This window comes from Oncorhynchus nerka, linkage group LG9b (genome assembly GCF_034236695.1).
Source record: "Oncorhynchus nerka isolate Pitt River linkage group LG9b, Oner_Uvic_2.0, whole genome shotgun sequence".
In the NCBI taxonomy this organism is placed as follows: Eukaryota; Metazoa; Chordata; class Actinopteri; order Salmoniformes; family Salmonidae; genus Oncorhynchus; species Oncorhynchus nerka.
In genome coordinates this window covers 6852248-6879479 of record NC_088424.1, presented here as the reverse complement: position 1 = coordinate 6879479, position 27232 = coordinate 6852248, and the positions used below count along the sequence as shown (strand labels likewise).

The 27232-nt window shown below is 41.5% G+C and overlaps 1 protein-coding gene across 2 annotated transcripts in view; it reads left to right on the top strand.

Moving 5' to 3' along the window:
• Positions 1-3019: 3019 nt before the first annotated feature.
• klhl18 (kelch-like family member 18) overlaps positions 3020-27232 on the top strand; it is a 69848-nt gene continuing 45635 nt past the window's right edge. The window contains exons 1-3 of one of the 2 annotated variants that reach the window (XM_065013320.1): positions 3020-3234; positions 6933-7063; positions 18223-18363. In XM_065013320.1, coding sequence (XP_064869392.1) covers positions 3100-3234; positions 6933-7063; positions 18223-18363 — 407 coding nt within the window. In that variant the 5' untranslated portion in view covers positions 3020-3099. The remainder of the gene's footprint in view (positions 3235-6932; positions 7064-18222; positions 18364-27232) is intronic. The other variant, XM_029642268.2, reaches the window with a different exon arrangement.

Here is a 27232-nt window from a genome sequence, read left to right as displayed (position 1 = left end):
AGAAGCTGCGGGAGTACGTACTGAGAAGGTGCACGATGTGTTCCGCTGGTCGAACCACCCATTCAACTTCGAAAGCTGCTCACTGTCAATTGAGGCAGATGCCTGTGAAATTGTCATGGACTGCCAAACTACCTCCTATCCTTCTCCTGGTTCTCTGTCAAAGGAAGCGGTGTCAGCAGTCCTGAGGTCGCAAGAGGAGGCTGGTCTACAGAACTGTGCGCTGCTACTGCCTCAGCTCACTCAGTCACTGGTGCCATCTGAGATGTCAGATGTGAGAGTGCTGTCCCGTGACGACCTGATATCAAAGCAGCCGCCAGGATGATGCACTCGCCAGAGTTGTCTTCTACGTGGAAAGGGGACGTAGACCTTCTAGGAGGGAACGTGGCCATGAACCAATCGAGGCTCTGCGGATTCTGAAGACCTGGGAGAAGCTCACTCTGAAAATGGGTGTACTATATCGCGTTACCAAACGTTTGCTGTCAAAGAAGAAGACGTACCAGTATGTAGTTCCCACCTCCATGAGGGCGACAGTTTTGAAGGGTGTCCACGATGAAGCCGGTCATCAGGGGCAATAGCGGACATTGTACTTGACAAGACAGAGGTTCTTCTGGTATGGTCTGGAGTCGGATGTGAGAGAGTATGTCAAGACCTGCAAGAGGTGTGTTCAGTAAGGCCCCCGAGCCAGAGGCCAGAGCTCCACTGTAGAACATCATCACGACTGAGCCCCTCGAGTTGGTGTGTGTGGACTTCTGGTCTGCTGAAGACTCCAACAACAAGTCATTGGATGTTCTGGTCGTCACTGATCATTTTACTAAGATGGCCCATGCCTTCTTGTGTCCGAACCAATCAGCTAAAGCAGTGGCCCTTCAGCTGTGGAACAACATCTTCTGTGTGTATGGTTTCGTCGTATCCACTCTGACCAAGGAAATGTCCGAACTCTCTGAAGAAGAAAGGCATTCTGAAGATGCCGCTGGTGGCACAAGTTCCAGCAACAGTCACAGAACCCTTGACCTTGACTACCCATCGACTGTGGATAGTGACCCACCAATGTTGGTTGTAGTTGAACAGGTTAAACGTAATGATAACTCTGTTAGGCCAGGGGCTGGTCGGGTTAGGAAACGCCCAGTGAGACTCATTGAGACTATGCAGACACAGAGGGTTTTTCATACAGAATTCATTACAGTACCTGTGTGGGTGTAGTATTAGAATCCAAGTCTGTAGCCCCCCCCAACATTCTTTTTAACTTAACTTTCAAGAGACCCTATTGAGGTAATGGGTCAGAGGTCATGTAGGCCAAGGTTTTTCTGTCTGAGGTTCTTATTGTCACTGAGTGTACTGAACATGTAACAGGCATGTTTTCCTACGGGGTCTTTGAATTCCCCTAATTCTCTTTAGAGAATAGTCTTTGCACTGGAATGTTTGGTGAGATATGTATTGCAAGGTATTGCATACCTCATTTTGTTTCTTTATAGTATACAATTGTAATTCAGCAGGGGAGAATGTAACAGGGTTGGTTATGTTTCCACTTGCCTCTAAAGAAATGTGTATTTAATGTTCAAGCATTCTTATTGGTTAGTTCAACTCTGATGACAATAAGGTGTGTTGTGATTGGCCCCGCTTGCAGATAGGGGGAGATCGGGAACGTCAGGTCTCCCCAGTATGAAAATGTGATGCAAGGGGTAGTTCACGTTCTGAATACTGTTTTCTATTTTCTATTTTACAATGTGTACAAGTTTGCTGTACGTTACTGATTTATACATGTGTGGGTATATGGTACCTGTTAGGGATTGAGGGGCTTTCTGGGATGTGCTTTGGCATATGATTGCTGTAAATCAGTGTGTTAGCTAGCATACACCGATGTAATGGTCACATAAGCCACTGCTAACACAGTTGTCTTCATGCTACAGATTTTGCCATCGACAGCCATCAATAGCGTTAATCCCTGCACAACTAACGTGCTGTTTCCCATTTAACAACAGGTATTTACACATGTTATATTTTGTTTTGTATTTTTGTATTTTGTTCGCCCAGTATGAAAATGTGATGCAAGGGATTTTGCCATCTACAGCCATCAATACCGTTAAGCCCTGCACAACTAACGTGCTGTTTCCCATTGAACAGAAATAAATGCTCAACTGGGACCACTGGCCGAAGTGATTTATTTTGAGAAAACACAACGCATGGAGAGTACATTATACATCTGTTACATTTACACATCAGCAAAAGTGTGTCCCCCTACTCTACAGTCATAATACATGTTTACTGCTAATTAGAGTTTACGCAGTTCCAACATAATCCAAAGGATGGTAGCCTAAAATCCCAATCCTACTATATTGCACTACCCATAACATTATTTCATGCAAAACATTAATTTGTGGTCTAGGCTGCCATCCTTTGGATTATTTTGAAACTGCACAGTGTTCACGGCATGACAAGATCACATTAGTTAGCAGCAATATGACCAATATCAACAAAAGGCTCTTTATTGTCAATCAAATAGTGTAAATGGTTTATGAAAACATTGCAACAAAATAATGATTAAAAATACTTTGCCAACAATTTAGTTAATCTAGTTAAGCATTTGCAATTTGTACTTGCTAATAGATTTGTATAAACGTTATTATAACAGCAGTTACGCAATTACCTAACACCATATTATATGGGTTTATTGACCACAATCTACTGAGTTTTTCCAGGTAGAATAGTTCTCTCTACAACCCAATCTGTATCCCATGTACTGTATTGCATTTGGGCTGAAAATTTGCTGGGTTGAATCCCTGAGCAGACAAGGTAAAAATCTGTCGATCTGCCCTTTAAGTAAGGCAGTTAACACCCATACAATTGAGGCGCCCCCCTGCACCTCTCAGATTCAGAGGGTTTTGGATTAAATGCAGAAGACACATTAAAGTTGAATGAAATTCACATGGCAGTTTTGAAATGCAGGCTTTTATTTTGAAGGATTCCTTATTACCATACAAATACACGTCATAATTTGCGTTGCTGGCAGAATACTAGTGGATTGGAGAATATTCCTACTACGGTGTCTCGAGTCGGTCAGTTCCCCATTGTTAGGCGTTTTCATTATTTCCCTTTTCCTCAATGACGATGGGTGATATGATATATGAAGAACTGGAGGATTTGATGCATTTTTCAGTCCACGATTTACCAGGTCGTGGATATGCTGTTATGGAGGAGATCAGAAGGCAAGGGAAACTCTGCGATGTCACCCTGAAGGTATGTGTGGAGTTAGCCTAGTAGCTCGCCAAGCGCACTACAGTAACTTAATTTGAGAAAATAGCCAGCCGGCTAACTAGCTATCAATAGAATTGAGGCAAGCTAGCTAAATAACTTTAGCTAGCTAGCTGCAGAGGCTTCTATTTGTACATATAAAGCTCTAGCCTAGGTAAGTTATTGGCTAAGCAGCATAGCTAACTACTGACTGTAAATATATGAATGTATAAATCGCGATTATCGTGCCAATTAAGTAACGTTAGTTATCTAACACATTTAGCCCTTCCCTTTCAAATGTCATAGTAGTTTTATCCACGATTTGGCCGCCCAACTTGCTAGCAGACTCACCCTACGTCCGGAAGAACCAATAAAAGCTTTAGCCAGAGGGAGTTTTACTTCGTTAGTTATTGGGTTGTAGAGAGAACTACTGTTAGCACCTACTGAAGTCTACGTTAACGTTACTGCCAATGCTGCAAGTTAAACATTTTGTTTGTTTGTTGCTGTGATGGCGAAGCAGCACACTAATTGGGTGTACGTTTACCTAAAACGTAAAGGTCATCTTCACTTGACTGTTTGTTTTTTGGGAAACTCACCCCTGGTACCTAAGCTAGCTATAGTAATGGCCTCTCAAGCAAGACTTGGCCAACTGCTTACTAACGTATACAATACACAGCCCTGCTGAATTAGAATAATATAACGTAGCTAGTCAAGTATGCCTTGTTTTCAGACAACTATGGACTACTGACCATTGTTATCTCAGATTGCGGTATTCTTGAATCAAATTAACATGACTAACCAGCCATTGCCCGTATCTTCACAAACCTCGAGCTGACTGTTAATTGTCCTCAAATCTGTGGCTTTAACACCTGCAGCATCACCTAAACGTTCACATTGCATGTGGTCAGTTGGACCTTTGTCAGGGAACATGGAAACAGCAGTTATATATTCGCTCTTCAGGCCCTCCCACGTGATGCACCTGCCCTATTAATAAGCACCATCATTATGATAAGCTGCTGTGTACTGTCCTGTAGCCTAGATATCTACTGGACCATATTCTGAAGCCCTTGGGAATTTCATCTTTATCTGTAACGCATCACCTCCAGCGAGCGTTCACTCTGGCTTCCATTAGTGCACTTTCTCTTTAACAAGACCTGCACTGCATGCCCTACATGAAGGCGACTTCATGCCTTGACCTTGGTATTGGTTAGGCATAACAGTCAGTGCACCCACCTCATGCAAGATGTCTCTTTTGATTTGATAGTTTTTCATATAAAATAAACACACATTTCTCAAATAAGTAGCCCAATGAACAGTGTTAGGAAAAGTACCCAATTGTCATACTTGAGTAAAAGTATATATACACCTTAATACAAAGTTACTAATGTCAGTAAAATACTACTTAAGTAAATGTCTAAAAGTATTTGGTTCTAAATATACTTAAGTATCAAAAGTAAATGTAATTGCAAACATTTCGTAAAAGTGTAAATCATTTCAAATTCCTTATATTAACCAAAGCAGGCGGCACCATTTTCTTGTTTTTAAAATGTATGGATAGCCAGGGGCACTCTCCAACACTCAGACATCATTTACACAAGGTGCATTTGTGTTTAGTGAGTCCGCCAAATCAGAGGCAGAAGGGATAACCATATGTTGTCTTGATAAGTGCGCGAATTGGACCATTTCCCTGTCCTGCTAAGCATTCACAATGTAACGAGTATTTTTAGGTGTCACGCAAAATGTATGGAGTAAAAAGTACATTATTTCCTTTAGGAATGTAGTGAAGTAAAAGTTGAAAAATATAAATAGTAAAGTACAGATACCACAAAAAATTACTTAAGTAGTACTTTAAAGTATTTTTACTTAAGTACTTCATACCACTGATAATGAATACAATAGGCTATAGTCTTATGTTGGTGTCGCAAGGGGAAAGCAATGGTTAAAGGTGACATTAAGTTCTGAATACAGTTGAAGTCGGAAGTTTACATACACCTTAGCCAAATACATTTAAACTCAGTTTTTCACAATTCCTGACATTAAATCAGAGTAAAAATTCCCTGTCTTAGGTCAGTTAGGGTCACCACTTTATTTTAAGAATGTGACGTGTCACATAGTAGAGAGAATGATTTATTTCAGCTTTTATTTCTTTCCTCATTCCCAGTGGTTCAGAAGTTTACATACACTCAATTAGTATTTGGTAGCATTGCCTTTAAATGGTTTAACTTGGGTCAAACATTTCAGGTAGCCTTCCACAAGCTTCCACAATAAGTTGGTGTAACTGAGTCTTTTTTTTTTAGGCCTCCTTGCTCGCACACGCTGTTTCAGTTCTGCTCACACATTTTCTATGGGATTGCGGTCAGGACTTAGTGATGGCCACTCCAATACCTTGACTTTGTTGTCCTTAAGCCATTTTGCCACAACTTTGGAAGTATGCTTGGGGTCGTTGATTTTGAAGACCTATTTGCGACCAAGCTTTAACTTCCTGACTGACATCTTGAGATGTTGCTTCACTATATCCACGTAATTTTCCTGCCTCATGATGCCATCTATTTTGTGAAGTGCACCAGTCCCTCCTGCAGCAAAGCACCCCCACACCATGATGCTGCCATCCCCGTGCTCCACGTTTGGGATGGTGTTCTTTGGCTTGCAAGCCTCCCCTTTTTCCTCCAAACATAACGATGGTCATTATGGCCAAACAGTTCTATTTTAGTTGCATCAAACCTGAGGACATTTCTCCAAAAGGTACGATCTTTGTCCCCATGTGCAGTTGCAAACCGTAGTCTGGCTTTTTTTTATGGGGGTTTTGGAGCAGTGGCTTCTTCCTTGCTGAGCGGATTTTCAGGTTATGTCGATATAGGACTCGTTTTACTCTGGATATAGATACTTTTGTACCTGTTTCCTCCAACATCTTCACGTGGTCCTTTGCTGTTGTTCTGGGATTGATTTGCACTTTTCGCACCAAAGTACGTTCATCTCTAAGAGACGGAACGCGTCTCCTTCCCTAGCGGTATGACCGCTGCGTGGTCCCATGGTGTTTATAATTGCGTACTATTGTTTGTACAGATGAACGTGGTACCTTCAGGCGTTTAGAAATTGCTCCCAAGGATGAACCAGACTTGTGGAGGTCTACAATTGTTTTTATGAGGTCTTGGCTGATTTCTTTTGATTTTCCCATGATGTCAAGCACTGAGTTTGAAGGTAGGCCTTGAAATACATACACAGGTACACCTCCAATTGACTCCAATGATGTCAATTAGTCTATCAGAACTTCTAAAGCCATGACATCATTTTCTGGAATTTTCCAAGCTGTTTCAAGGCACAGTCAATTTAGTGTATGTAAACTTCTGACCAACTGGAATTGTTATTCAGTTAATTGTAAGTTAAATAATCTGTCTGTAAACAATTGTTAGAAAAATTACTTGTCATGCATAAAGTAGATGTCCTAATCAACTTGCCGAAACTATAGTTTGTCAACACGAAATTTGTAGAGTGGTTGAAAAATTAGTTTTAATGACTCCATAAGTGTATGTAAACTTCCGACTTAAACTGTATTACAATTCTCTCAAATGAATGCACTTAAGTGGGCTTGATTTAGCTCGGAGTATGCACCCTTTTGATGCTATTCTGTTTGTTCCATTCTACCGTATGGAACATTTATTTGAGCCATGTCTGGACTAAATCACTTGCTTGTATCGTCCTTTCAGGTTGGAGACCACAAGTTCAGCGCCCACAGGATTGTTCTGGCTGCCTCCATCCCTTACTTCCATGCCATGTTTACGAATGACATGGTAGAGTGCAAGCAAGATGAGATTGTAATGCAAGGGATGGACCCTAGGTAAGGCCTCTATAGCCTACTCACTCAGCAGCACTGAGAGTGGAGGCTGTTATAGCAGCAAAGGTGAAACATCTCCTCCATATTAATTAATGCCCATTTGGAATGAGATGTTCGAGGGGCAGGTGTATTGGCTGGACCAGAAACAACCCATCAACTTAGCCAATATTAATCATTCTAATAACACATTTAAAATCAGTTACAACGTTATTATCGCCTTTTGAAAATGAATCGCTGAAGTTGTGCACACAGGATGTTTCAAGTTATGTAAGTGCGTTATTTTGACAATTCACACATGTTCTGCTGATCACCTAACAATGCAAACCATGTTCCAAAATGTTCAACAAAGTAGGCTAAGTGCTTTTTCTGTAAAATGGACCTGTTTTAAAGATGCACTATGCAGAAATTGCTCCGCCATTTCCTGGTTGCAAAAATTCTAATAGTTCACCTAATTTCAGTCAGTGACAAAACAAGCTAGTATTATGTAGAGAATCATTGCACAATCTAAACCGCTGTGAAATATTGTGTTTTCAGCTGAATATTGTGTTTTCAGCTGTTTGAAGCTGGTGTACAAAACCGAAAGTAAAAGATGCAAAAACTAAAAGGAAGAACTGGAAGCATAGAAATAGAACATACCTACCACTTTTTAAACTTGCTTTCAATGTGAATGACAGATCTAACTTTAAATTTGGTCGGGTCACCCAAAAGTTACATATTGCAGCATTAAGTTGATTCGCTCCGCGAAGCACCTGCAACCCAATGAAAATGGATGCGTACCTGTATGAAACAAATAAAATCAAATAAAATTGTATTTGTCACCAGTGAAATGCTTACTTACAAGCCCTTAACCAACAATGCAGTTCAAGAAATAGAGTTAAGAAAATATTAACTAAATATGCTAAAGTTAAAAAAAATCAGATCTATCAAAAAGTAACATGACATTTACATAACAATAACGAGGCTATATACAGTGGGTACCGGTACCGAGTCAATGTGCCAGGGTACAAGGTAATTTGTAAAGTGACTATGCATAGATAATATACAGCGAGTAGCAGCAGTGTAAAAACAAAGGGGGGTGGGGGGTTCAATGTAAATAGTCCGTGTGGCCATTTGATTAGTTTAGTTGTTCAGCACTCTTATGGATTGGGGGAAGAAGCTGTTAAGGAGCCTTTTGGTCCTAGACTTGGTGCTCTGGTATCGCTTGCCGTGCGGTAGCAGAGAGAACAGTCTATGACTTGGGTGACTGGAGTCTTTGACCCAATTTTTAGGTCTTGGATGTCAGGAAGCTTGTCCTCAGTGATGTACTGGGCTGTACGCACTACCCTCTGTATTGCCTTCCGTTCAGATGCCGAGCAGTTGCTACCATGCGGTAATGCAACCGGTCAGGAAGCTCTCGATGGTGCAGCTGTAGAACTTCGGGGGACCCATGCCAAATCTTTTCAGTTTCCTGAGGGGGAATAGGCTCATCATTGTAGGTGATCAGGCCTACCATTGTTGTGTCGTCAGCAAATTTAATGATGGTGTTGGAGTTGTGCTTGGCCAACCAGTCGTAAGTGAACATGGAGTACAGGAGGGGACTAAGCACGCACCCCTGAGGGGCCCCAGTGTTGAGAATCAGCGTGGCAGATGTGTTGTTTCCTACCCTTACCACCAGGATCCAGTTGCAGATGGAGGTGTTTAGTTCCAGGGTCCTTAGCTTTGTGGTCCACTATGTTCTAGTCAATGAATACCATTCTCACATAGGTGTTCCTTTTGTCCAGGTTGAAAAGGGCAGTGTGGAGTGTGACTCCGTCATCTGTGGATCTGTTGAGGTGGTATGCGAATTGGAGTGGGTCTAGGGTTTCTGTCATGATGGTGTTGTGAGCCATCAAAGCACTTCATGGCTACTGACGTGAGTGCTACGGGGAATTAATCATTAATGCAGGTTACCTTCATTATCTTGGGAACAGGGACTATGGTGGTCTGCTTGAAACATGTAGGTATTACAGACTCTGCCAGGGAGAGGTTGAAAATGTCAGTGAAGACACATGCCAGTTGGTCCGTGCATGCTTTGGGTACACGTCCTGGTAATCTGTCTGGCCCTGCAGGTTTTTGAATATTGACCTGTTTAAAGGTCTTGCTCACATTGACTATGGAGACCGAGATCAGCCAGTCGTCCAGAAAAGCTTGTGCTCTCATGCATGCTTCAGTGTTGCTTGCCTCAAAGCGAGAATACAAGGGAATTAGCTCGTCCGGTAGGCTCGCGTCACTGGGCAGCTCGTGACTGGGTTTCCCTTTGTAGTCTGTAATAGTTTTCAAGCCCAGCCACATCCGACGAGCATCAGAGCCGGTGTAGTAGGATTCAACCTTAGTCCTGTATTGACGCTTTGCCTGTGAGGGTTCGTCTGAGGGCATACCGGGATTTCTTATAGGTGTCCGCATTAGTGTCCCGCTCCTTGAAAGCCGAAACTCTAGCCTTTAGCTCGGTGCGGATCTTGTCTGTAATCCATGGCTTCTGGTTGGGGTATGTACGTACAGTCACTGTGGGGACGACGTCGTCGTCGATGCATTTATTGATGAAGCCGGTGACTGAGGGCTGCATGGTCAATGCAGCACATGCAACAATGTTGATGACAACGTTGTTGCTTCTTAATGTAAGTCCACAAGTGTTCTATAATTACACTATTAGTTTGTTTCTTATGTTTGCAAACAGTTAGTTTGTCTTTTCTCAGCAAGTTTTAGCTAAATAGTGATAGCCGCTAGCTAATAAGTGGACTGAGTCAGAGCAAATGTAGCTAGATGTACAGCCTGATACCAGTGATGGTGTAGGCCTAAATCAGCATGTTGTTTGTGCAACAGTATCTTCTAAATGAAAGAGGAATAGGTGAAGCTTGAATATGTTGGCTACATGAAAAAACATTGACTGTAGCCAAACATTGTAGGGTCCCCTAGGAAACAATGAGCAACACTTTGGTACCTACCCTGTCACAATAACTCATCCGTGGCATTTTAATTAGTTGTCTTGTCAACTATTTGATTTATTAATCAAATGGCCTCCGGACAATTACTTTACATTTGTTTTGTACACTGCTGCTACTTGCTGTTATTATCTATGCATAGTCACTTCACCCCTACCTACATGTACAAATTACCTCAACTAACCTGTACCCCCGCACACTGACTCGGTACCAGTACTCCCTGTATATAGCCTTGTTATTATTTTTTACTTTAGTTAATATTTTCTTAACTCTTCTTTAGGGTTGCACATTTTGGGGAATATTCCGAGGTGGAAACTATTAATACCATTTAAATGTCGATGTTTTTTGCATTGGATAGATTTACAATATCATATGGAGACCAACATAAACCTTTTACCTTATCATGAGTAGACATAATTACAAATGATTAAATCCTTCCAATAGAAATAAAAAAAAGATTTAGTTATGAATTTAACTTGAATTACATGAATTGACTTTCACATGAGATGATTTCACTGAACAACAAAAGAAAGGGAATATTGAATGATCCTCATTGATCCATCGCATCTCCCAAAAACATTTTCAACATACATCTGTAAAATAATAGTCGAGGAACTATAGCTTTGTTTGTCTTCAGGCTTCCTTGTCTTCTCCCTGGACCTCCTCAATGTTCACTTCTTGAACATCAGACTCTGAGGCCTCATCTTCACTGTCACTTTCCAACCTGGATGGCTTGTTGTCAGGCTAAATTTGCCCGGATGGCCACCAATCTTTCAACCTTTGTATTGGTCAGCCTGTTGCGTGCTTTGGTGTGTGTGTTCCCAAACAAGGACCGGTTGCACTCTGAGGCGGCTCATGTTGGTGTGATTTGGAGGATGATGGAGGCAACAGGGGAAAGAACCTCAGCTCCACAAAGTCCCTTCCACCAGGTGGCTGATGAGATATGTTGGCATTACTGCTATATTGCATCTCCAAATCCCTTGCTTGGAAGTGTACAACGCCAGACTGCCAAGAACCTTGCCCTCATCGAGACCAAGGTGGTGAGACACGGTATTGATGACACCATAGGCCTTGTTGATCTCTGCACCAGACCTGATGCTCTTGCCAGCATACTTGGGGTCCAACATGTACGCTGTGGCATGTATGGGCTTCAGGCAGAAGTCTTCACACTTTTTGATGTATTTCAAACGGCTGTTTCCTCTGCTTGGAGTAACGGTGAAGTGGGCAGGGCAGTATGGATTTCTTCTCTTACATCTGCAAGCAGAGTCTGAACTTCATACAGGATGGCATTTTCTCCCTCAATCCGTGCAATGGCTACTGCTATAGATTTCAGGAGTTTTAAGCTGCTTACCACTCTCTCCCAAAATACATCATCCAGGAGGATCCTCTTGATGGGGCTGTCCATATCGGCAGACTGTGATATGGCCATGACCCCTCCCCCTCCAGGAGACTGTCAAACATGATGACAACACCACTCCAACGGGTGACCTGTTGCACCCTCTACAACCACTGTGATCATTATTATTTGACCCTGCTGGTCATCTATGAACATTTGAACATCTTGTTAATGTTCTGTTATAATCTCTACCCCGCACAGCTAGAAGAGGACTGGCCACCCCTCATAGCCTGCTTCCTCTCTTGGTTTCTTCTAGGTTCCGGCCTTTCTAGGGAGTTTTTCCTAGCCACTGTGCTTCTACACCTGCATTGCTTGCTGTTTGGGGTTTTAGGCTTGGTTTCTGTACAGCATTTTGTGACATCAGCTGATGTAAGAAGGGCTTTATAAATACATTTGATTGATTGTTGAACTCTTCATCCAGCAAATTAGTAAATAAAGCATGTCTGGTTGGAGGGGTGTATGCTAGGCGAAGAACATTCAGAAATCTCTTCCAATACACATTGTCTGTGAGCATCAGAGTTGAACCAGTTGCATACACAGCTCGAGCAAGACCTTCATCAGCATTTCTCTGACTACGTGAGCGCTGAGGAAACTTTATGCACTTGGCCAGATGATTCTGCATCTTTGTTGCATTCTTCACATATGATTTGGCACAATATTTGCAAATGTACACAGCTTTTCCTTCTACATTAGCTGCAGTGCAATGTCTCCACACATCAGATAGTGCCTGTGGCATTTTCCTGTAAAGATTAGAAGAAAAAAATATAAATTCCATGTACAGATATATAGTTAAGCAGTTAGATTAAACAACTACTTTGTAAGATACATTTAAAAAAAAAAAAAGAAACATGTATGGAAACAGGTGAATTAACACTCCTCAGTTTGCAGGCTCAAGCAAGCTAAAACCCACATGGTAGCAAAAAACAACTAGCAGAAATTGGTAACAAGTTAGAAATGATTTAAACACACTTTACTGTAGGCTACTATTTCCTAGTTAACCTGTAGTGACGCCCAGCCCGTGAACGGGACCGTTATCATCATCTGACACTAATTAGCACAACGCAACGGACATAAATCTTCCTTGAAAATCTTCCTATTCATGAAAATCACAAGTGAAATATATTGGAACACAGCTTAGCCTTTTGTTAATCACCCTGTCATCTCAGATTTTCAAAATATGCTTTGCAGCCACCGCTAGACAAGCATTTGTGTAAGTTTATCATAGCATTATGCCTTGCTAGCAGCAGGCAACCTTGTCACGGAAATCAGAAAAGCAATCAAATTAAATAGTTTACCTTTGAGTTTCGGATGTTTTCACTCACGAGACTCCCAGGTAGACAGCCAAAGTTCATTTTTTCGCCTGCAACATCAGTTCTTTTATACTCACAGACAATATCTTTACAGTTTTGGAAACGTTAGTGTTTTCTATCCAAATCTGTCAATTATATGCATATTCTAGCATCTTTTCCTGACAAAATATCCCGTTTAAAACGGGAATGTTTTTTTTCCAAAAATGAAAATACTGCCTCCTAACACCAAGAGGTTAATTAACAAAAAATCATGTATGTCATATCAAATATATTCACCCCACCCTGTATTGTAACCAAAACTTACCAGAAAGCATGTAGTCCTTGGCTCAGACAGTGTAGTAGTGTGGGCTCAATAGCATCTCATTAGTGTGCAAGATCTTGAGAATCAGCTGTGCGTGTGATGGAAGAATGCACTGTGCATGCAGAGGGTTGCAATTCCATTGAATTGGGGATTGTTTAACTAAAATATGCCACAAGACCTAGAATTGCCTTGTGTATCCCACAAAAAAGGTTCACTGTTATAAGCTAACTTTTTGATGAATTTCAGCAAAATTCCCGGGCTTAACTTCCCATGGAAAATTTGAGGTAAATTTCATGAAATTTACCGGCAGGTTTCCGACCCTTTGCACCCTTACTCTTCTTGAACTGCGCTGTTGGTTAAGTGCTTGTAAGTAAGCATTTTATGGTAAGGTCTACACTTGCCCACTTATTTATATTATTTTATGTATTATATAATTTACGTATTTACGAGTGTACTATAGAATTAGAATAACATTCCATTTCCATGATTCCAACAGTTCACCCAAGTGTTTTGATATAAATCGCAAGTCAAATTGCAAGTTGTACATTTGGTTAAAAATAAGGCCTTTTTTTGCCCATATTGTGCAACCCTACGTAGCAGTGTAGAAATTCTCAAATGAGTGCAGAAATGCAGGAAATTATTTTTCTTTGAAGTTGAATTGAACAGTATAAAACAATCAGAATGGAGAAAGGCTCATTGAAATCACTTACAATATATGTTGCCTCGCTAGGGTCACGCACTACTCATAAATAGTGCCCCTGTCACGAGTTGAAAAGTGTTTCCTCTGACACATTGGTGCTGCTGGCTTCCTGGTTAAGCTGGTGGGTGTTAAGGAGCGCGGTTTGAAGGTTCATGTTTCAGAGGACGCATGACTCCACCTTCACCTCTCCGGAGCCCGTTGGGAAGTTGCAGCGACGAGAGAAAAGGGGGGTAAAAGACAACAAAAAAACATGCCTATTTACTCTTTCATCTGACTGCTCATTCCACTGTCTAATAAGCCCAGCTAGGCAATTTATAAACTTGATCTCCACTATAAAAAGCAGACATTATCTCACATTTCTTTTAAACTAACATTTAGTTTTCAACAGCGGAAATATGTATAAACCCTGCTGTCTGTCTCCGACAATTGAAACATTGTTTCAATATTCAAATTCCATAGTAATGAAAGTGTCCTGGGAGTCGGGATGAGACTGACAGGAAGGCAGCTTTTCTCAGCCCATCAAAATCATGAATCAGTCAAATCTTTATGGTTATACATGGTTGAAGTCGGAAGTTGACATACACTTAGGTTGGAGTCATTAAAATTCGATTTTCAACCACTCCACACATTTCTTGTCAACAAACTATAGTTTTGGCAAGTCTGGTAGGACATCTACTTTGTGCATGACACAAGTCATTTTTCCAACAATTGTTTACAGACAGATTATTTCACTTAGAATTCACTGTATCATAATTCCAGTGGGTCAGAAGTTTACATACACTAAGTTGACTGTGCCTTGAAACAGCTTGGAAAATTCCAGAAAATGATGTCATAGCATTAGAAGTTCTGATAGACTAATTGACATCATTGGAGTCAATTGGAGGTGTACCTGTGTATGTATTTCAAGGCCTACCTTCAAACTCAGTGCTTGACATCATGGGACATTTTTTTTTAAATCAGCCAAGACCTCATAAAAACAATTGTAGACCTCCACAAGTCTGGTTCATCCTTGGGAGCAATTTCTAAACGCCTGAAGGTACCACGTTCATCTGTACAAACAATAGTACACAAGTATAAACACCATAGGAGCATGCAGCCGTCATATCGCTCTGGAAGGAGCTGTCTCCTAGAGATGAACGTACCTTGGTGCAAAAAGTGCAACTCAATCCCTGAACAACAGCAAAGGACCATGTGAAGATGTTGGAGGAAACCGGTACAAAAGTATCTGTATCCACAGTAAAACGCGTCCTATATCGACATAACCTGACCGCTCAGCAAGGAAGAAGCCACTGCTCCAAAACCGGCATAAAAAAGCCAGACTACGGTTTGCAACTGCACATGGGGACAAAGATGGTACTTTTTGGAGAAATGTCCTCTGGTCTGATGAAACAAAAATAGAACTGTTTGTCCATAATGACCATCATTATGTTTGGAATAAAATGGGGGAGGCTTGCAAGCCGTGAAGCACAGGGTTGGCAGCATCATGTTGTGGGGGTGCTTTGCTGCAGGAGGGACTGGGGCACTCCACAAAATAGATGGCTTCATGAGGTAAGTATGTGGATATATTGACGCAAATTCTCAAGACCATCAGTCAGGAAGTTAAAGCTTGGTCGCAATGGTTCTTCCAATTGGACAATGACCCCAAGCATACTTCCAAGGTTGTGGCAAAATGGCTTAAGGACAACAAAGTCAAGGTATTGGAGTGGCCATCACAAAGCCCTGACCTCAATCCCATGGAAAATTTGTTGGCAGAACTGAAAAAGCTGGTCTGAGCAAGGAGGCCTACAAACCTGACTTACACCAGCTCTGCCAGGAGGAATGGGCCAAAATTCACCCAACTTATTGTGGGAAGCTTGTGGAAGGCTACCCAAAACGTTTAACCCAAGTTAAACAATTTAAAAGCAGTGCTACCAAATACTAATTGGGTGTGTGTTAACTTCTGACCCAGTGGGAATGTGATGAAAATAAATAATTCTCTCTACTATTATTCTGACATTTCACGTTCTTGAAATAACGTGGTGATCCAAACTTACCTAAAACAGGGAATTTGTACTAGGATTAAATATCAGGAGTTGTGAAAAACTGAGTTTAAATGTATTTTGCTAAGTTGTATGTAAACTTCCGTCTTCAACTATATATACAAAATGATCAATAGAAAACAACAGGTAAAACAAAACAAAGTGCAGCTAGTGTGCAGTCTTTCCAGCTTCAGTTTGAAGTTGTTTTGTTGGCTAGCTCTCGAACAACAGTGTCCTGACGAGAGCACATTTTCTACACCAGGTGAAATCACGCCTCTTTAGCTCATTGTTATGGATGTATCCAAATATAATTAGAAAACAAATGCCAATGCAGCTACTTTGTTGTTATTCTGACTGCACTGTTTGACGTAATTGTCAGTTAGCTGTAGTTGGCTCGCTAGCAATCGAGGGATAAGAATGTTGCCAGCCAGTATGGCAATGGAATATTTAGAACAAACGACTTGGTTGCGTCCATAGATACAGATCAAAAAGACTGAACAACCTGGTTGCATCTTTGGCAACCAAACCAATAGAACGAACGACTAGCCGACTTTGGAAGCAACCCTTGATTTGTGTCGGGACTGTTTCTTCTGGAAGGAAGAACTTGTATTAATAACCTGTTGTATAAAAGTGATAATGCCCTCAAAGCTGGTGTTTGGAGGATATTTTGGTACGGTATGTCGGCCCTCGACATCGTCTCGAGCCTAACACCCATGCCAATATATCCTCCAAACACCGGCTTTTGGCATTATCACTTCATTATTCTATGGCTGCTTGTGACACCTACATAAGTGTCAACCCACATTTATTCAAATTCGTTTTTTCCTTGCCAAGAAATGTCCTTTCGTTTTGAAAGTTTGTTTCTTAAATCCTTTTTTATTGTTGTAATGATTTCATGTTTTTTTTTCATCAATATTTGAAATAACTTGTTAAATACACTTCGACACTTTCGTAAAGCACTGTCACCATCCTGTCACTTTACTTGGACTAAGAAAATACACTTTATGACCATGAAGTATTATGACCATGTAAGCCAGACAGGCCTAGAACATACAAACCTTGTATCAATCAAAAAGAGGGTGTCTTGCTGCGTTCAGCCCAGTCATCAGCAACAGAACATTGGGGTCGGGGCATGTCTGACATCAATGTGTGTGCAATTATAATGATGTATGAAGATTATATACACTGCTCAAAAAATAAAGGGAACACTTAAACAACACAATGTAACTCCAAGTCAATCACACTTCTGTGAAATCAAACTGTCCACTTAGGAAGCAACACTGATTGACAATAAATTTCACATGCTGTTGTGCAAATGGAATAGACAACAGGTGGAAATTATAGGCAATTAGCAAGACACCCCCAATAAAGGAGTGGTTCTGCAGGTGGGGACCACAGACCACTTCTCAGTTCCCATGCTTCCTGGCTGATGTTTTGGTCACTTTTGAATGCTGGCGGTGCTTTCACTCTAGTGGTAGCATGAGACGGAGTCTACGACCCACACAAGTGGCTCAGGTAGTGCAGCTCATCCAGGATGGCACATCAATGCGAGCTGTGGCAAGGTTTGCTGTGTCTGTCAGCGTAGTGTCCAGAGCATGGAGGCGCTACCAGGAGACAGGCCATAGGATGGCAACAACCCAGCAGCAGGACCGCTACCTCTGCCTTTGTGCAAGGAGGAGCAGGAGAAGCACTGCCAGAGCCCTGTAAAATGACCTCCAGCAGGCCAAAAATGTGCATGTCTGCTCAAACGGTCAGAAACAGACTCCATGGGGGTGGTATGACGTCCACAGGTGGGGGTTGTGCTTACAGCCCAACACCGTGCAGGATGTTTGGCATTTGCCAGAGAACACCAAGATTGGCAAATTCGCCACTGGCGCCCTGTGCTCTTCGCAGGTTCACACTGAGCACATGTGATAGACGTGACAGTCTGGAGACGCCGTGGAGAACGTTCTGCTGCCTGCAACATCCTCCAGCATGACCGGTTTGGCGGTGGGTCAGTCATGGTGTGGGGTGGCATTTCTTTGGGGGGCCGCACAGATTTTGTTGTCAGCACATTCAACTATGTAAAGATTTTTATTTATTTAATAAGAATATTTCATTCAGATCTAGGATGTGTTATTTTAGTGTTCCCTTAATTTTTTTGAGCATTGTATAATATAAACATACTGTTGACACTCAAGCTATGGTGTAATGGAATGTGTTGCCTTGTGTGGTAGGTTTTGGCATTCTAATATAGGTATCATAACCAGCCATAAATTAACGCAATATATATGTCACAAGTCTAAATATGTCAAGACCATGTTATGACCATATAACAGCTAGTGACAAGTAATGTCAGCTGTTATGACATGGTTATGCCAGTTATGACACGGTGTCAAGTAAAGTGTTACCAAAGTAACTAATGGGGGTGGGGTGTTTCTGTACTGGGCCACAGTGCTGCTCCCTTACGTCAGGTGTCCTTTCTTTTTCCCCCTTGGCAGTGCACTTGAAGCTTTGATCAATTTTGCGTATAATGGCCATGTGGCCATCGACCAGCAGAACGTCCAGTCCCTGCTGATTGGAGCCAGCTTTTTGCAGCTGCAGAATGTCAAGGATGCCTGCTGCTCCTTCCTCCAGGAAAGGTGTGTTCTCACATACGCATTATACACGCACACACGTTTAATTGGTCCTTGAAAAATGTAAATGCATGTGCCATGTGTTGGCTGATTTATATTGATTGATCAAGAGAGAACCTTGTTTAACTTTTTCTCCCTCACTTCATGTTTGGGCTGTTCAAACCACTGAGGCATTTAATCTCTCTGGGAAATGTGGGATGGTAGCGTCCCACCCCGCCAAAAGTGCAGGGCGCCAAATTCAAAACAACAAAAATCTCACAATTAAAATTTCTCAAGCATGCAAGTATTTTACACCATTTTAAAGATAGAATTCTCATTAATCCAGCCACAGTATCTGATTTAAAAAATGCTTTACAGCAAAAGCACCACATACGATTATGTTAGGTCACCACCTAGTCACAGAAAAACACAGCCATTTTCCCAGCCAAAGAGAGGAGTCACAAAAAGCAGAAATATAGATAAAATTTATCACCAACCTTTGATGATCTTCATCAGATGACACTCATAGGACTTCATCTTACACAATACATGTATGTTTTCTTCGATAAAGTGCATATTTATATCCAAAAATCTAATTTTACATTGGCGTGTTATGTTCAGTAGTTCCAAAACATGCAGGGATTTTTCAGAGAGCCACATCAATTTTAAGAAATACTCAAAACAAACATTGATAAGAGATACAACTATTATATAACTTTAGATAAACTTCTCCTTAATGCAACCGCTGTGTCAGATTTAAAAACAACTTTACGGAAAAAGCATACCATACAATAATCTGAGTACAGCGCTCAGAGCCCAAACAAGCCATAAAGATATCCGCCATGTTGTGTAGTCAACAGTCAGAAATAGCATTATAAATATTCACTTGCCTTTGATAATATTCATCAGAATGCACTCCCAGGAATCCCAGTTCGACAATAAATGTTTGATTTGTTCCATAAAGTTCATAATTTATGTCCAAACACCTTTTGTTAGCGCGTCCAAACTCATGACGCGCGTGCGTCCAGCGGAAAGGTCGGACGAAAAGTCCAAAGTTCCGTTACAGTCCGTAGAAACAAACAAAGTATAGAATCAATCTTTAGGATGTTTTTATTATAAATCTTCAGTAATGTTTCAACCGCAAAATGACTCTACAGACATTGAAAATTGGAATGGCAATGAGTTGAAAAACTACAAACCTCAGATTTCCCACTTCCTGGTTGGATTTTTCTCAGGTTTTCGCCTGCCATATGAGTTCTGTTATACTCACAGACATCATTCAAACAGTTTTAGAAACTTCAGAGTGTTTTCTATCCAAATCTACTATTATATCCATAATAGCAGGCAGTTTACTCTGGGCACCTTATTCATCCAAGCTACTCAATACTGCTCTCCAGTCACCAAGAGGTAAAAGCAGGCCTTAAGACTCACCTCTATCAGCTGGCCTGCCCTTCCTCTTATATTTGATTGTTGTGTTTTTTATATATATATATATATATATATAACACTAAACATTCTAAGCTGTGGAGGGATTTCCACCCTCCTACAATTTTTGCGCCAGTTTTTGGGCTCAAAAGAAGTGCGTCGTTCTCTTACGTCGGCTGGCCACTTCATAATCTGCTGTGTTTTGTCTTTTTGTTTACTGCACCCAATGTTCCCGGACAAAATAATTTGGCTTTATTTAGCCTACAGATATATATTTGATATACATCTTGATGAGGAATGCTTTTCCAACTGTCTTGCAGGAGTTCCCACATGTGACCGACCGACCGCCTTGATTCAGTCTTATGTAGTAAATTTTGAAGTTGTGTTACGGTTTGCAACTGCACATGGGGACAAAGATCATACTTTTTGGAGAAATGTCCTCTGGTCTGATGAAACAAAAATAGAACTGTTTGGCCATAATGACCATCGTTATGTTTGGAGGAAAAAGGGGGAGGCTTGCAAGCCGAAGAACACCATCCCAACCGTGAAGCACAGGGGTGGCAGCATCATGTTGTGGGGGTGCTTTGCTGCAGGAGGGACTGGTGCACTTCACAAAATAGATGGCATCATGAGGTAGGATAAGTATGTGGATATATTGAAGCAACATCTCAAGACATCAGTCAGGAAGTTAAAGCTTGGTTGCAGTCTTCCAAATGGACAATGACCCCAAGCATACTCCCAAAGTTGTGGCAAATTGGCTTAAGGACAACAAAGTCCAGGTATTGGAGTGGCCATCACAAAGCCCTGACCTCAATCCCATGGAAAAGGTGTGGGTGGAACTGAAAAAGTATGTGCGAGCAAGGATGCCTACAAACCTGACTCAGTTACACCAGCTCTGTCAGGAGGAATGGGCCAAAATTCACCCAACTTATTGTGGGAAGCTTGTGGAAGGCTAACCAAAACATTTAACCCAAGTTAAACAATTTAAAGGCAATGCTACCAATTATTACTAATTAAGTGTATGTGGCTGCTGTCCCTGTACAGGGATCAACATCAGCGGAAATTTCAGAGTGCCAACTAATAGTACTCGATACAACTCAAACTTTCATTAAAACACACATGCAGGGTACTCAATTAAAGCTACACTCGTTGTGAATCTAGCCAACATGTCAGATTTTTTTTTTTTTTTTTCGGTGAAAGCATGAGAAGTTATCTGATAGCATGCAACCCCCGAAATACCCAAAGGGGACATAAACAAAATAATTAGCGTAGCCGGCGCTACACAAAACGCAGAAATAAAATATAAAACATTCATTACCTTTGACGAGCTTCTTTGTTGGCACTCCTATATGTCCCATAAACATCACAATTGGGTCTTTTTTTCCAATTAAATCCGTCCATGTATACCCAAAATGTCCATTTATGAAGCCCGTCTGATCCAGGAAAAAACTGCTTTCCAAAACGCAACGTCATTTTTTTAATTAAAAAAGTTGCCTATAAACTTTGACAAAACACTTCAAACTACTTTTGTAATCCAACTTTAGGTATTAGTAAACGTTAATAATTGATCATGGGGCGATCTGTATTCAATAGCAGCAAGTCTTGAAATCATGGTCCATATTCTCCCTTTCATAACTTCCTCCGGTGTACCCTCTGACAGGAAGTGCCTATTTCTCATTTCACCAAGGATAAACTTCAACCCAATTGCCAAGACTGGCGACATCGTGTGGAAGCTGTAGGAACTGTAAACTGGACGCTATCTATTTTCCCTTGCCATAGACAACACAGAGACTGGCGGAGGGATATTTTTTGTGTGTTTTTTGTGAACAGTTTTCCTTGGGATTTTGCCTCCTACACACGTTCTGTTATAGTCACAGACATGATTTAACCAGTTTTATAAACTTCAGAGTTTTCTATCCACACATACTAATCATATGCATATACTATATTCCTGGCATGAGTAGCAGGACGTTGAAATTTTGCGCTATTTTTAACAAAAAGCTGAAAAAATGTGCAGCCTCTTTAAGATTAACTTCTGACCCACTGGGATTGTGATGAAAGAAATAAAAGCTGAAATAAATCATTGACTCAACTATTATTCTGACATTTGACATTCTTAAAATAAAATGGTGATCCTAACTGACCTAAGACAGGGAATTTTTACTAGGATTAAATATCAGGAGTTCTGAGTTTAAAAGAATCTGAGAAAATCTGAGTTTAAATGTATTTGGATAAGGTGTATGTAACCTTCCGACTTCAACTGTATACGCTACCGTATACGCTACCGTTCAAGTTTGTCACTTAAATGTCCTTGTTTTTTTTAAAGAAAGCTAATTTTTTTGTCCATTAAAATAACATTACATTTTTCACATTTGATTAATTACATGCGTCAAATACAACAGGTGTAGACCTTACAGTGAAATTCTTACTTACGATCCCCTAACCAACAACGCAGTAATTAAAGAGCAGCAGTTAAATAACAATAGCGAGTCTTATGGCTTGGGGGTATTAGCTGTTTAGAAACCTCTAGGACCTAGACTTGGCACTCCGGTACCGCTTCTCGTGCGGTAGCAGAGAGAACAGTCTATGACTACGGTGGCTGGAGTCTTTGACAATTTTTAGGGCCAGAAATTCAGTCTAGACATTAATATTGTAAATGACTATTGTAGCTGGAAACGGCTGATTTAAAAAATAATTATAATTTTTATTGGAATATCTACCTGGGCGTACAGAGGCCCATTATCAGCAACCATCACTCCTGTGTTCCAGTGGAACTTTGTGTTAGCTAATCCAAGGTTAATTGATCATTAGAAAACCCTTTTGCAACTATGTTAGCATAGCTGAAAACTGTTATGCTGATTTAAAGAAGCAATAAAACTGTCTGCCTTTAGACTTTGTTGAGTACCTGGAGCATCAGCATTAAGACACTGGACAGAGGAACTCTGCCTAGAAGGCCAGCATCCCGGAGTTGCCTTTTCACTGTTGACTTTGAGACTGGTGTTTTGTGGGTACTATTTAATGAAGCTGCCAATTGAGGACTTGTGAGCCGTCTGATCAATTTGATGTTATTTTAATGGACAAAAAATGTGCTTTTCTTTCAAAAACAATGACATTTCATTGACCCTAAGTGACCCCAAACTTTTGAACAGTAGTGTATATGAACAAAATGACCAAGTAGGAGACCTGGAAGGCAGGAAAAATAACATTCATGTACGAAATGGTCTGATATAAAACTCTTGGTTCAGATCTTTAGGAGACATGGTGCATAAACGGTGAATCCAATAAAGTTCTCTTCATAAAATATTATCTGGATCTTACCCCCTCCTAGGAGTCTTAACATGTTCAATACCGTTGTATCTTAGAGAGCTGATGTTTTGACGAGCCTCCATGAAATGCGCAGCCACAGGGTTTCTCTGGTCAAGAATCCTGATATTACTCCTGTGTTCTGCTATTCTTCTTTTCAGAGCTCGTTTAGTTTTTCCTACATAGCATAGACCACAAATACACTTGATCAGATATATCACAATTTTTTGTGTAACGGGTAAAGAATCCCTTAATCTTTTCAGCCTCTTGAGGGGGAAGAGATGTTGTCATGCCCTCTTCACTACTGTGTTGGTTTGTGTGAACCCAATGATAGATCCTTAGTGATGTGGACATAGAGGAACTTGAAACTCTCAACCTGTTCCACCACAGCCACGCCGATGTAAATGGAGGCGTGCTCGGCCCTCCGATTCCTGTAGTCCACGATCAGCTCCTTTGTCTTTATCACTGAGGGAGAGGATGTTGTCCTGGCACCACACTACCAGGTCTCTGACATCCTCCCTATAGGCTGTCTCATTGTCGTCGGTGATCAGGCCTACCACTGTCTTGTCATCTGCAAATGTAATGCATGTAGGATTTATGTAAATGTAGTGTAGGATTTATGGGTGAACAGGGAGTACAGGAGGGGACTCAGCATGCTATCCTGAGGGGCCCACGTGTTGATGGTCAGCGTGGTGGATGTGTTACCTACACTCACCACCAGGGGGCGGCCCATCAGGAAGTCCAGGATCCAGTTGCAGAGAGAGGTGTTCAGTCCCAGACTCCTTAGCTTAGTTATGAGCTTGGGGGCACTATGGTGTTGAATGCTGAGCTGTAGTAAATGAACAGCATTCTCACATAGGTGTTCCTCTTGTCCAGGTGGGAAAGGGCATTGTGAAGTGCAGTATATGTTCCCTTGGTGTTCTGCTTGAAACATGTAGGTATTTACAGACTGGGTCAAAGAGAGTTTGAAAATGTCAGTGAAGACACTTGCCAGCTCATCTGGTAGGCTCACTGGGCAGGTTGCGGCTGTGATTACCTTTGTAATCCGTGATAGTTTGCAAACTCTGCCACGAGTGTCGGAGCCAGTGTAGTAGGATTTGATCTTAGTCCTGTATTGACTCTTTGCTTGTTTGATGGTTCGTCGAAGGGCATAGCGGGATTTCTTATAACAGTCCGGATTAGTTTGCCACACGTTTACATTTTTTAAATAATAATACAATATATATATTTTATTTAAACATGCACCATACATTGAAACTGAATCTGGAAAGCTAACCTTTGTCAAGGTTTTATATGGACTATATAATTGGTTTCTCTCTTTTCATTGTCAGTATCCTTTTTCAGCATTATAACATCCATAGTATCTTAGCTTCAGAAGCTTGTGCATTCACCACATTTTGTGTGCTTGTTCTGGGGTGTAGGCTATTCTTCAGACTTTCTTTTTCAAGATATCAACAATTGCTTCAGTATGAGTTCTAGCTAAGATACTCTTGGGAAAAAATATGCTGAAATGCAGTATTTTATTTTTAGATGGAAAGATGAAAAGCGTGCTTATCATCAATCTCTGAATAGTCCTGAAGTGTCTTTTCCAATTGAAAGCCCACCACTGACTTCATCCAGTGTCCAGAAAAGTGGATTGGCAGTAAAGGCACATGTCATTTGCATATTTTCTTACAATAATTATTACAAATTGTAATACAAAAAATATTGTATTTGTGTCTAAATTCAACGTATGCATGTATGTATGTATGTACACTGCTCAAAAAACACTAAAATAACACATCCTAGATCTGAATGAAATATTCTTCAATACTTTTTTCTTTACATAGTTGAATGTGCTGACAACAAAATCACACAAATGATCAATTGAAATCAAATTGATCAACCCATGGAGGTCTGGATTTGGAGTCACACTCAAAATTAAAGTGGAAAACCACACTACAGGCTGATTCCAACTTTGATGTAATGTCCTTAAAACAAGTCAAAATGAGGCTCAGTAGTGTGTGTGGCCTCCATGTGCCTGTATGACCTCCCTACAATGCCTGTGCATGAGACCTGGACTAAAGCATCCGCCAACTCCTGGACAGTCTGTGGTGGAGCGAGACATGATGTCCCAGATGTGCTCAATTGGATTCAGGTCTGGGGAACGGGCGGGCCAGTCCATGGCATCAATACCTTCCTCTTGCAGGAACTGCTGACACACTCCAGCCACATGAGGTCTAGCATTGTCTTGCATTAGGAGGAACCCAGGGCCAACCGCACCAGCATATGGTCTCACAAGGGGTCTGAGGATCTCATCTCGGTACCTAATGGCAGTCAGGCTACCTCTGGCGAGCACATGGAGGGCTGTGCGGCCCCCCCAAAGAAATGCCACCCCACACCATGACTGACCCACCGCCAAACCAGTCATGCTGGAGGATGTTACAGGCAGTAGAACGTTCTCCATGGCGTCTCCAGACTGTCACGTCTGTCACATGTGCTCAGTGTGAACCTGCTTTCATCTGTGAAGAGCACAGGGCGCCAGTGGCGAATTTGCCAATCTTGGTGTTCTCTGGCAAATGCCAAACGTCCTGCACGGTGTTGGGCTACAAGCACAACCCCCACCTGTTGACGTCGGGCCCTCATACCACCCTCATGGAGTGTGTTTCTGACCGTTTGAGCAGACACATGTACATTTGTGGCCTGCAGGAGGTCATTTTGCATGGCTCTGGCAGTGCTTCTCCTGCTCCTCCTTGCACAAAGGCGGAGGTAGCGGTCCTGCTGCTGGGTTGTTGCCCTCCTACGGCCTCCTCCACGTCTCCTGATGTACTGGCCTGTCTCCTGGTTGCGCCTCCATGCTCTGGACACTACGCTGACAGACACAGCAAACCTTGCCACAGCTCGCATTGATGTACCATCCTGGATGAGCTGCACAACCTGAGCCACTTGTGTGGGTTGTAGACTCCGTCTCATGCTACCACTAGAGTGAAAACACCGCCATCATTCAAAAGTGACCAAAACATCAGCCAAGAAGCATAGGAACTGAGAAGTGGTCTGTGGTCACCACCTGCAGAACCACTCCTTTATTGGGGGTGTCTTGCTAATTGCCTATAATTTCCACCTGTTGTCTATTCCATTTGCACAACAGCATGTGGAATTTATTGTCATTCAGTGTTGCTTCCTAAGTGGACAGTTTGATTTCACAGAAGTGTGATTGACTTGGAGTTACATTGTGTTTTTTAAGTGTTCCCCTTATTTTTTTGAGCTGTGTGTGTGTGTGTGTGTGTGTAGTGCCTTGCGAAAGTATTCGGCCCCCTTGAACTTTGCAACCTTTTGCCACATTTCAGGCTTCAAACATAAAGATATAAAACTGTATTTTTTTGTGAAGAATCAACAAGTGGGACACAATCATGAAGTGGAACGACATTTATTGGATATTTCAAACTTTTTTAACAAATCAAAAACTGAATAATTGGGCGTGCAAAATTATTCAGCCCCTTTACTTTCAGTGCAGCAAACTCTCTCCAGAAGTTCAGTGAGGATCTCTGAATGATCCAATGTTGACCTAAATGACTAATGATGATAAATACAATCCACCTGTGTGTAATCAAGTCTCCGTATAAATGCATCTGCACTGTGATAGTCTCAGAGGTCCGTTAAAAGCGCAGAGAGCATCATGAAGAACAAGGAACACACCAGGCAGGTCCGAGATACTGTTGTGAAGAAGTTTAAAGCCGGATTTGGATACAAAAAGATTTCCCAAGCTTTAAACATCCCAAGGAGCACTGTGCAAGCGATAATATTGAAATGGAAGGAGTATCAGACCACTGCAAATCTACCAAGACCTGGCCGTCCCTCTAAACTTTCAGCTCATGCAAGGAGAAGACTGATCAGAGATGCAGCCAAGAGGCCCATGATCACTCTGGATGAACTGCAGAGATCTACAACTGAGGTGGGAGACTCTGTCCATAGGACAACAATCAGTCGTATATTGCACAAATCTGGCCTTTATGGAAGAGTGGCAAGAAGAAAGCCATTTCTTAAAGATATCCATAAAAAGTGTTGTTTAAAGTTTGCCACAAGCCACCTGGGAGACACACCAAACATGTGGAAGAAGGTGCTCTGGTCAGATGAAACCAAAATTGAACTTTTTGGCAACAATGCAAAACGTTATGTTTGGCGTAAAAGC